The following is a 12,154-nucleotide window of genomic DNA, read 5'->3' on the forward strand; positions in this document are numbered from 1 at the left end:
AGTCCCCTCGAGGAGAAACCATTAGAAAGACTAATTCATTTTAATTCCAATTTCATTATATCAACTGGCTGAAGTCATATTTTGATCTCATAATTTAAACGAATGAGGGCCGGCGTAATAAGAAGTGAATGAATATGTTTCAGTAATAACCCAATTAGCCTTTGGGTTAAAGAAGGGGGACCAGCCAGGGCCGTGACACTGAGGGGTGTGTGTCTGTGTGTGTGTGCGTCTGTGTGTGTGTGTGATGGTGGAGGTGGCCAGCGTTAGGTAAATGTTATTGTGTTTTGATTTGACTGAGAGATCCTGAAGCGCCCGGCAGCCCGAGGCCACGCCGCTCCCGGGTCCGTGTGGCGTTGGCTCCGGGCTCCCGGCCTCTCGTGGCGTGTTGAGACAGATCGAGTGCTCTCACCTCTCTCCCTGCTTCCCACCGCTCTTCGGATTGACAAACACCAGCAGAGGATGAGTGCCCTCTATTGTTGTGATCTGAATGGGAGATGTCAAAACAAACCGTCGGTGTTGGGAGACCGCAGGAAGCTTCACAGGAATTCACTTTCAAGCCGCCTCCCCTCAGACGGCGAATCGAGCTACAAGCGTTTCATGGAACCTGGAGGTGAGGGGGGGGCTGCACCTTCCAGAACCAGTTTAATCTACTGTTAATCATGAGATCTAATCACAGGAAATGTATTCTCAACAACAACATCAATGTTCCTCTTCTGCTGGAGTTTATTTCAGTGATATGGTCGTTATGCTTGTTTTCCATTGGTCAGAAAACCCGATAACAGCCTCGAACATCTGGTCTGTGTCTGTGGGAAACATCACAATCACCCTTCGTGTCTTTACGTGTTTGTAACGAAGAACTTGATGAACTGAGAGAAAAAACTGAAACTTCTTTGTTGACAACGGGAAAGAAGTTAATCGACTTTTGTTTGTGCGATTAAAGAAAATATATGAATATCTGCAAAAAGGTCTGCAGAGCATCAATCTACAGCCGTTTTCAGATTTGTGTATTTGAGGACAATAAAAATCTACAGATTAAATGTGTCGCACTAAAATAAACAACACATCAATCATCATGAAATTGAGCAGATATTAGAGTTGATGAAGAATATTGATGTTGCTGTAAACCTCGTCTCTCTCTCTCCTCTCAACTGGAAAACTCACGACTCATCATCTGGTCGTCGCTCTCATTCGTCAGCGCTTCCCTAATCGACGTCGGACAGTTTGTCTCGTGTTGTTTGTCCTCGTGTCTCCGGTGAAGCCGTGGACAGGCCGAGGCCCCGCCCCCCCCCCCCACACTGGTTGAGTTCCTCCTGCAGTTAGTCTGCAACAACTCGCCCCTCGCTCGCCCTGACACAGATGAAGCGCTTATGTCTGCTATCCCAGCAGGCCGAGGGTGAATTAACGAGCTCCCTGTCCAGTCTGGAGTGATCCATTACTTCCTGTAATTATAAATAATAATCTTGATTATTACGCTGGTTAGCCGGCGAGAGGCAGAGATGGATGTGCCTGGGATATGATTCATCATATTTCTCTCTCTGAGCCGCGCGCAGACGAGCAGTCGCCACCGAGGACGAGCGGTTTCCATCGCTGACAGATACCAGAGAGGATCGGGCCGGAATCGAACGTACGACCGAGCGGCTGCAGATCCCATCGGACCGCAGGACGCCAGGCGCAGGCTCAGAGCGTGACATTCAACCATGAGAAGACGTTTGATTCACGAAGAGTCCCTTAAATATAAAATAATATCAAATCTGTGCTGGCAAATACGAGATGGAAGGAATCTCCATGAGTCTGTCTGACAACCACGAGTTAAAAGATCCACAGTTCAGGTTTGTGACAAAGTCAAATTCAGTGTTTTCTCGTTTCAATTCATTTTAAAAAGCTGTAGACAAAACAATAGACTGACATTTGATGAAACAGTTATTACATATTTTACTTCAGTTGACTGTATTCTCTCTCACCTGCAGCCCTTGTCCGTCCACTGTGACCGAGTTCGCTCTCTGCATCTTCCCTCGACTCGACTGACTGCACCTGGAGTCTTTCCTCAGCGTGGTCTGTCGCTCCTGGGGTCAAAGGTCAAGCAGTGATGTTGGCAATACATTTCAAAACACTGATAAATCAATAAATCATTTGTACAGTAAGAAAAGTACGAGTTCTGATCTTTAGAGACAAAGCGATTGTACTTTTTAAATCCAATTATTGCTTTTTATTTACTTGGACAATTTAGGAAAATACCATTGTTTGTATCATATCGCAAAGCAAGTTTCTTTGTGGATATTTCTGCTGTAACAGGGTAAGATTTCTGAAACTGTAGTTTCCCTATTAATTCATTAATCTAGAAAGTGACCTATTGGAGCTTGTTCTAATTATAGGGACGGTTCTGAGAAAGCTATTTCAGTTGAGAATATTCAGATTTGCAGAGTAACTCCTTTTGAGGAACCATGGATAACCATGGAGAAATGAATGTAATTTAATGGACAAATAAATCAAACAAATAAAAGGTTTATATAACCAGTGTGTATGATTTAGATTTATCACCAAAATCAAAAACATAATATTCATCTTTATGTTTTCTTATAATAATAATTATTTATATATAATCAAACGATACTATGAATCATCATATTTTTGTATTAGCCCTTTACATTCTTGAGTCTTTTCTCAGACAAACCAAATAATTCCTGTTTTCTTTTACGCTACCTGAAAGAGGAGAGTGAAGCTTAGTATATTCAGCTGACTGCAATACGCAACCTCACCACTAGATTTGACTTAATCCTACCCACTGAACCTTTAAAAGATTCAACGCATCAATAATTAATATTTCAAAGACCAGTTTATTCTGTCTTTTCTACTGTGTCGTTTTGGAAATAATCTCTAGGGATGAGAACAATAATTGTGATTTCAGATCTGAATGTGCACCCCGACGACTGGATCCTCTCTCTCTCTCTCTCTCTCTCTCTCTCTCTCTCTCTTCCACTTGTGATTTTCCCCCCGAGACGATCGATAAAGCCTCATCACGTCCTTTCAGATCCACTCGGTGTCAAACGAGGTCGGGCCCTGACCGGAGAGGAGCCAGCTCTTACCAGGACCACGGGGCAGATGGAGCTGGGGGGCAGGATGTGATCCTTCAGGGGTCCGCAGTCACACTCAGGCTTCACGTGGGAGGCACACTTGTTATGGAGCTGCAGGGAAAACTCTTGTTATTAACCAGAAAAGGTTTCATGTACATGTTCAGGACTTTGTTTGCGTTTCATGTGTCAACTTTCAGCCACAGACACGTGTTTCCTGGGTGTAAATTGGTGACACGACTTCCAGGAATACAAGATAAACAACAATAAGCCGTGGGAGGATAATGAGGAGGTGGCTGCCTCTCACCGAGATCTGACACCACACACAGTGGAGCCCAGTCAGGCCCTGGTAACACTTAATGGTTTTGTGACACTTGTCGCACTTGGTGGGGCAGTTCCCCTCCACCCAGAAATGATGCATCACCTGCAGAGAGAGAGAGAGAGAGAGAGAGAACACACGGGAGAGAAGTGAGAAGAGGAGCGTGCTGTAGGCAAAAACACAAGAAGAACACACAACCAGAGAGCGAGAGAGAGGGAGAAAAACAGAGAGGGAGAGAGAGAACACACGGGAGAGAAGTGAGAAGAGGAACGTGCTGCAGGAAAAACACAAGAAGAACACACAACCAGAGAGTGAGAGGGAGGGGGGAAGAGAGAGAGAGAGGGGGAGAGAGAGAGAGAGAGAGAGAGAGAGAGAGAGAGAGAGAGAGAGAGAGAGAGAGAGAGAGAGAAGAGAAACGTGCTGCAGGCAAAAACAAGAAGTACACACAATGCACAGAGAGCAAGAGAGAGGGAGAAAAGGAGAGAGGGAGAGAGAAAGAGAGAGAGAGAGAGAGAGAGAGAGAGAGAGAGAGAGAGAGAGAGAGAGAGAACACAGGATAGAAGTGAGAAGAGGAACGTGGTGCAGGCAAAAACAAGAAGAACACACAATGCACAGAGAGCGAGAGAGGGGGGGGGAGAGAGAGAGAGAGAGAGAGGGAGAGAGAGTGAGAAGAGAAACCTGCTGCAGAGAAAAACATGAACACACAACCAGAGAGAGAGAGAGGGAGAGAGAGAGAGAGAGAGAGAGAGAGAGAGAACACAGGATAGAAGTGAGAAGAGAAACGTGCTGCAGGCAAAAACAAGAAGTACACACAACCAGAGAGGGTGGGGGGGAGAGAGAGAGAGAGAGAGAGAGAGAGAGAGAGAGAGAGAGAGAGAGAGAGAGAGAGAGAGAGAGAGAGAGAGAGAGAGAGAGAGAGAGAGAGAGAGAGAGAGAGAACAAACAGGAGAGAAGTGAGAAGAGAAACGTGCTGCAGGAAAAAACTAGAATTAAACACAACACACAGAGAGAGAGAGAAACAGAGACAGAGAACAAGAGTGAGTGAGAGAGCGAGACATAGATATAGCAATAGAGAGATAGAGTGAGAGAGATAAAGAGAGAGGGCAAGAGATAGAGGGAGAGAGAGATGCAGAGACAACACACAAAAAGAGACAAAGATAGAGAGATAGAATGTGAGAGAGAAATATGAGATATGATATAGATAGAGCGAGAGAGAGACACAGAAAAATGGTTACACAGATATAGAGAATGAGAGATAGATTTAGAGATGGAGGTATAGATATAGAGAGATCGATACGTTGATCCCAATGGAAATTCAGGCAAAGGAGAGAAGGAGAGCAGGAAAGAAGAGAGAGAGAAGCGTTGCTCTCAGTCACTGTTTTAATTCCATCAGAGGAGGAGAAGCTCTCGAGCTGAGCTGAGCGTGCCACCTGACAAACCCTCCAATCAGACGCACCTCCGTGTTCTTCTTGGTCTTGACGTAGGTTTTGATGCAGGACGGGGGGGCGCGGGCCACACAGCGCTCGTGCACCGTGTACTTACAGACTGGGAAAGAACAAGAGAAGAGTTTAACACTCACAGAAAAGAGAGAAACAGACTTTTCATAGAGTTATAAGTGACATAAACAAAGGTTTGTGTGTCTGTAGCTGAACTGAAGAGGCTTGATGACCTTTGTGGAAAGCAGCTTCTCTTGAGACTAGGGTTGCAAAGGGGCGGAAAGTTTCCGGTAAATTTCCGGAAACTTTCCGGAAACTATCCATGGGAGGTTTAGCACTGGAATTTTGGGAATTTTGAAAAAAAAAAAATTCCCAAATTAAACACTGGGCAATAAAAACATCATTCAAAACTCTATTTTAAAGATGTATAGAACGTTGAGTTTCAACCCTCCACTGGTCATTCTTCCATCACATGCACAGATAACTCCCAGCATCCTTCACTCTACAGCAGGGCTATTGAGGCCTGCTGTAGAGTGAAGGACTAGTCAGGTAAGTTTCCATGATATTACTGGAAAAATATATTAGCATGCTGATTGAGGATTGTTCATCTGTTCATCTAGCCTATTTCTATTCATCTATCCATCAATTGTAAAATATGTTTACAGACGATTCCAATTGTTTGGCTAACTATTTATATCTCTGGCATTGCATTAGTGTTTTTTTACAAACTTTTTTCTCATCTTATTCTACAGAACAATGCCACGTGCACTCTCTCATGTGTGGAGACATTTCACCCCATCCAATGTAGAAGGAAAGGCTGTGTACATTTGCAAATACTGTGCAAAGACCTATGTTAAGAATGACACAACGATGCAGAAGCATATAGTCAAGTGCCCAAAGTTTCCTCAGGGCTCAAATCAGACTATGACAAAACAAAATGTTTATATTTATGTCTGTATATGACAAGGTAAATACAGTTAGTATAAATTACCCACAACATTTCCAGTTTATTCCCGTTAATTCCCATGGAAAGTTTCCAACTTTGAATATTCACGGAATTTTGCAACCCTACTTGAGACTCTATGAATTTGTCGAACCCTTCAAAGTTCCGCTACTTTCAGACATGAACTGAACTCTGGAGAAACTCCAGAGTTTCTGCGGAGTTTCTCCTGAAAGCCTGAAGTTCACAGAAAGTCCGACACAGCAGGAGATTCTCTGAAGGATTCAGTGAGCGAGTGGGTGTGTTGATGGCGTTCATAACTCAAATTAAACAAATATCTCAGGATGCATAACTGTACATTGCATATTGCAATGTGACACTGTTCACTGTTTTGCATTTTGCATTTCACTTCATACTTCACCTTTTACATCTTTTATCTTTTATATATTTTTAAATAGATATGTTTATGTCTAAATAAATGCTACCTTGTATAAATATTAGAAAAAGTGAATAAATAAGAAGTAAATAGTGAGTAAATATATATATATATTTTTATTATTATTATTGTTTTTCTTATATGTGGTGTATTCATTGTGTTTAATGTTTCTATTATCATTGTATGCACCAATAACCAGAGCAAATTCCAGGTAGGTGTAAACCTACTTGGCAATAAATACCTTCTGATTCTGATTATGTCAAACATGTAGAAGATGTCGAGAGAGTTTTGGGTGAAAAGAGCAGACGCTGGTGTCAATGTGCCATAAACATAAACAGGTGATCTCTCCGCTGCAGATACGTTAAGATGCATTAATACGTCACGTCCTGCTGAGATTTTTTTGAAGTTATGAATAAGTCTGAGTGGAGAATCTGACAAAGACAGACTCCAGAGAAAGTCCCGACCCGGTTCTCGGGAAGTCCTCCAGAGTTCAGGTGTGAAAACCAGCAGCAGTGAATCACTCACATGAGCAGCAGAGCCCCTGCTTCCCCAGGCCGATCAGCATGTTGAGACACAGGTTGCAATACGCTGGTTTGTTGAAATGCTTCAGTCTCCACACGTGTTGACCGTCGTCCTTTACGTTCTGCAGCAAGAGAAACAGATGATCCGTTAATTAACTGAATCTATATCAATTATCTGACTCTTTTAAATCTTCTCATGGTCTCTGAGGATCATCAGTTTTTCTTTTCACTGATTAATTTGTCATTAAGCTTGTTGATCATCTCCTGATGAGGATTTTTATATTATAAATAAGTGTGTTTTCTATCATATTGTACTTTTTAAACCAAAGTGCAGCACAGACAGAGTTCAGGTCTTAGCAGTGACACTCATTCATAAAATATGAGCTCTTGTGGGGATTTCTGTTGGAGATGGTCAAATGCTGCCACCTAGTGGGTGAATAATGAACTGGAGACAGAACTGGTGATGGTTTGAGGGAGAAGACCAGAACAGATCCTGGATATTATCAAAATGATCCAGTATAAATGGATGAAATAACTCTCAAATCCATTAGAGATGTTTGAGTGACCAACAAGGGCTTTGCTGAAATGTGATTTTTAAATATTAAATATCTTTATCTTGCAGGATGTGAGATGATATATGTGTGGACTCACGGTCTCCAGGCCCAGCAGCACCAGCAGAGGGATGGTGGTCATCCCGCCCTGGATCCACTCCTCCAGCGACACGGTGCCGTCGTGGTCGTAGTCGATCTCCTGCATCATCTCCTGGAGGATCTGGAGACAGAAACTATCGGGATGAACCAGGTCACCACAAGGCAAACCACAGGATTGTGTAGAAGTTTTATCTACACTTGGGAAATTGTGTTTTTATCAGAATTTGTCAATTTCCCTTATTTCTTCGGGAAGTAATGTTTGGATCTGGATTTAAACAAGATCAGTCATATTTAAGGTGTTGAGATTTATGAATTTGTACAATTTGCTGATTCATATAATGATCCAGATCAGGTGGAAGGAGGTGTTCGGCCTGTGCAGAGGTATGAACTCACTTTAATAAGAACCCATGACTGACAAAAATAAAAACAAAAACAGACCCATTAGAGAGACACACACCAGAGCACTGAGCAGTTAAAATAGAGGAGATACATAAATAGGTAAAGCAAACAACTGTAGAAGTTGTATCTACATGGGAAATTATGCTTTTATCAGAATTTTTCATAATTTCCCTCATTTTATTCGGGAAGTGAAGTTTGGATCTGGATTAAAACAAGATCAGTCATATTTAAGGTGTTGATATTTATGAGTTTGTACAATTTGTTGATTCATATAAGGATCCAGATTAGGTGGAAGGAGGTGTTTGGCCTGTGCAGAGGTATGAACACACTTTAATAAGAACCCATGACCGACAAAAATAAAAACAAAAACAAACACATTATAGAGACACACACCAGAGCACTGAGCAGTTAAAATAGAGGAGATACTTAAATAGATAAAGCAAACAACTGTAGAAGTTGCATCTACATGGGAAATCATGCTTTTATCAGAATTTTTCATAATTTCCCTCATTTTATTCGGGAAGTAATGTTTGGATCTGGATTAAAACAAGATCAGTCATATTATAGGTGTTGATATTTATGAGTTTGAACAATTTGCTGATTCACATAATGATCCAGATTAGGTGGAAGGAGGTGTTCGGCCTGTGCAGAGGTATGAACTCACTTTAATAAAAACCCATGACCAACAAAAAATAAAAATAAAAACAAAAACAGACACATTATAGAGACACACACCAGAGCACTGAGCAGTTAAAATAGAGGAGATACATAAATAGGTAAAGCAAACAACTGTAGAAGTTGTATCCACATGGGAAATTATGATTTTATCAGAATTTTTCATAATTTCCCTCATTTTATTCGGGAAGTAAAGTTTGGATCTGGATTAAAACAAGATCAGTCATATTTAACGTGTGGAGATTTATGAATTTTTTACAATGTGCTAATTCAAATAAGGATCCAGATCAGGTGGAAGGAGGTGTTTGGCCTGTGCAGAGGTATGAACTCACTTTAATAAGAACCCATGACCGACAAAAATAAAAATAAAAACAAAAACAGACACATTATAGAGACACACACCAGAGCACTGAGCAGTTAAAATAGAGGAGATACATAAATAGGTAAAGCAAACAATTGTAGAAGTTGTATCTACATGGGAAATTATGCTTTTATCAGAATTTTTTTATAATTTTCCTTATTTTTTCGGGAAGTAATGTTGTGATCTGGATTAAGAAAAGATAAGTCATATTTAAGGTGTTTAGATTTATGAGTTTGTACAATTTGCTGATTCACATTATGATCCAGATCAGGTGGAAGGAGGTGTTCGGCCTGTGCAGAGGTATGAACCCATGATTGACAAAAATAAAAATAAAAACAAAAACAAACACATTACAGAGACACACACTAGAGCGCTGAGCAGTTAAAATAGAGGAGATACATAAATAGATAAAGCAAACAGTCAAAACAACAACAAAAATAAGATTAAACTGCACAAGGATGGTCTCTGTCTGAAAAAATAAAAATAAATAAAGCTAAGAATACGATTGAATAGCGAGCTGGAGTTGTGTGTTTTTGTGTGTGTTGTCTTACTGGCTTCAGCTCGGTCACGTCCCACTCCAGGTACTCGGCCACGTGCATCATCTGGGAGATAATGTGCTCCAGCTCCTGCGGCGAGACCACAGACGCTCATTACAGACACACAAACACTGTGTTTACCTTTCCCTATATTGCAGCCTTACAAAACCCCCGTGTCAGTAAACGTCTGCGGCCTGAATAGCCTGATCCGCAGTGTGTAATAACAGGGGGGGGGGGGGCGTCAGACGAGCTGCACGCAGGAAAACAAAGGCAGCGTGGGAAGAGCTGCGGAGCTGAGCGGCTAATTACAGTGGTTGGGTTTCTTGTGTGGTGGGGGGGCAGAGGGGGTGACATTATTATTATCTGGAGGCAAGTGAGTCCATGTGATGGGGAGGATCAGTCAGAGTGGATCAAGAGGTCACACGTTTAAAACTGTAAACACACACTTCAGTGTTTGCACCAAAGTCCTAAAAATACATCACTGAATTAAAAAACATGTTATAATAATAATAATATGTTTATTTATGCTGCACTTTTCTAAACAAGGTTACAAAGTGTTATTTAATCCTCTTTCAGGACGTAATGGTGGGACGTGACTAATAGCTGGATACATTACAAACTCCCTCCACCCACCACACCCCCCCTGACCCCGATATTCCACTCACTCCCTCCTTTACATTTTCTATATCTATACATCTATGAACTGATGCTCTCATTCATAAATATAATCCCACCACACTACCATTACTTTCATCCATTCGTTTATCTGCACCTTGTGTTTTATTAGACAAAGAGGGATATAGAGATGGAATGATAAAGAGATATAAAGAGAGAGAGAGAGAGATAGAGAGAGAGAGAGAGATGGAGAGAGAGAGAGAGAGAGAGAGAGATAGAGATAGAGAGAGATAGAGATATAGAGATATAGAGATATAGAGAGATATAGAGAGAGAGAGAGAGAGATAGAGATAGAGAGAGATAGAGATATATAGAGAGATATAGAGAGAGATATATAGAGATGGAATGATAAAGAGATATAAAGAGAGAGAGAGAAAGAGAGAGGGATAGAGAGAGAGAGGGATAGAGAGAGAGAGAGATAGAGAGAGAGAGAGATATAGAGATATAGAGAGATATAGAGAGAGAGATAGAGATAGAGAGAGAGATATATAGAGATATAGAGAGAGAGGGATAGAGAGAGAGGGATAGAGAGAGAGGGATAGATAGAGAGAGAGGGATAGAGAGAGAGAGTGAGAGAGAGAGAGAGAGCGAGAGAGAGAGAGAGAGAGAGAGAGAGAGAGAGAGAGAGATAGAAAGAAAGAGGGATGGGTAGGGATCATAGAGGGATAGAGAGATGGAAAGAGATGGACGGATAGAGAGAGCAATGATTGAGAGAGATAACAGAGGTAATTAAGTTGAGAAAGAGAGAGGCAGACAGATAGAGAGATGGAGTGATGGAGAAAGGTAGAGAAACAGACAGAGATAGAAAGATATTTCTATTTATAAAATCATTTAGTAATTAGGAATAATTAGAATTAAAGATCATTTCAATGAATGTTAGTTAATCTCCCCAATACCTCGTGTTTGACTTGGTGTTGAATGTTCTTATTTAAATTTGGGGCGTTTTGTCAAAAAAAAAAATGTCTGACATGTTTATGAACAGGATCAGTTAAAATAAAAATCAAAAGAATAAAGTTGAAGAGGAGCGATATTTACCGAGCTGTCTAAGGATCCGTTTCCATCGGTGTCGTAGAGACGGAACATGACTGAGGAGAAAGAAACAAAGAAACAATCAGGTCACAGCATCAACACCCTGGAACCCCTCCTCTTCCTCTTCCTCCTCCTCTTCCTCTTCCTCCCTCCTCCTCCTCTTCCTCACCCTCACAGGGGAAGTTACTGGAGAATCACCCGGTGTTCCATCTCACCTTGTTCACCCAATACTAGAAAAAACCTGCAACCTCAAGTGTTTCACCATGGAAACCAGTCACCTCCAGTATCCCAGCTGAGACTGGCCACTCCTGAGCGTCCCCCCCCCCACACACACACACACACCCTGTAAAGTCTAAACGCAGCCGAGTTGTAATAACAACAACACAACCTGTGTGCTGATGGTTTTCTCTGGTGACTGTTATATATATATATATATAGAATTAACTGCTGACATGGCGAGGAGAGGACGTCACATGGCGTCTGGTCAGCGCCACTAACGAGGAGATAATTGGCAGTTTCCTGTGAGACGGAGACTTTTTGAGGCACAGGGAGTGGAGGAGTAGTGGGGGGGCGGGGGTGGAGGTTGGTGGTGTAACAACAAGAAGGCGACTGTGGTGACGCAAAGACTCACCAGGAGGCGATAGAGTGCAAAACATGGTCATGATGATTGTTGTTGAACTTCTGTGTCAAGTCCAGATGAGAAAAAACATATATATAAATACTCCTCCAGCAGTGATTTGAGATTAATAAGGTTGTATTAATTCAAACCAGATGTGTTTTGTGTTGAGTTCCTGAATTTGATTCATTTTATACTCACAAAAAGCTGTTATGTAATTAAAATGTATTAATAAAAGACAGATGATTGTATTTAAAACTGATTTTACCAAATGTCTGAGAGTCCGTCAGAGTCTCCAGTGGATTTTGGAGTTGTTGGAGTTAAAGTTTTAAAGAAGCGTCCGAGTCAAATGTATATTATCTACATTTAATAACTTGATATTTAAATAATACATTTGGTTTTTTTCTGTGACTTTCTGGTTTTAATCTCTATAGAAAATTAAAGTCACTATATGTTGACTTATTCTGTTTTAGCAGTTTTTTTTATTCTTTTT

The 12,154-nt window shown here is 41.3% G+C and overlaps 1 protein-coding gene across 5 annotated transcripts in view; it reads right to left on the bottom strand.

Annotated features, from left to right (window-relative positions):
• The window catches only part of dgkb (diacylglycerol kinase, beta), a 56,542-nt gene that overhangs the window by 33,548 nt on the left and 10,840 nt on the right, over nt 1-12,154 (bottom strand). For 3 of the 5 annotated variants that reach the window (XM_061081362.1, XM_061081363.1, XM_061081360.1), the window contains 9 exons: nt 11,052-11,101; nt 9,357-9,431; nt 7,372-7,491; nt 6,725-6,842; nt 4,844-4,932; nt 3,376-3,492; nt 3,084-3,182; nt 1,962-2,063; nt 410-483 (listed from right to left, as the gene is read on the bottom strand). In XM_061081362.1, coding sequence (XP_060937345.1) covers nt 410-483; nt 1,962-2,063; nt 3,084-3,182; nt 3,376-3,492; nt 4,844-4,932; nt 6,725-6,842; nt 7,372-7,491; nt 9,357-9,431; nt 11,052-11,101 — 844 coding nt within the window. Of the gene's footprint in view, nt 1-409; nt 484-1,961; nt 2,064-3,056; nt 3,183-3,375; nt 3,493-4,843; nt 4,933-6,724; nt 6,843-7,371; nt 7,492-9,356; nt 9,432-11,051; nt 11,102-12,154 lie in introns of all 5 variants that reach the window. The other 2 variants (XM_061081359.1, XM_061081358.1) reach the window with 1 other exon arrangement.

Source organism: Limanda limanda, chromosome 11 (assembly GCF_963576545.1).
Source record: "Limanda limanda chromosome 11, fLimLim1.1, whole genome shotgun sequence".
Classification (NCBI taxonomy): domain Eukaryota; kingdom Metazoa; phylum Chordata; class Actinopteri; order Pleuronectiformes; family Pleuronectidae; genus Limanda; species Limanda limanda.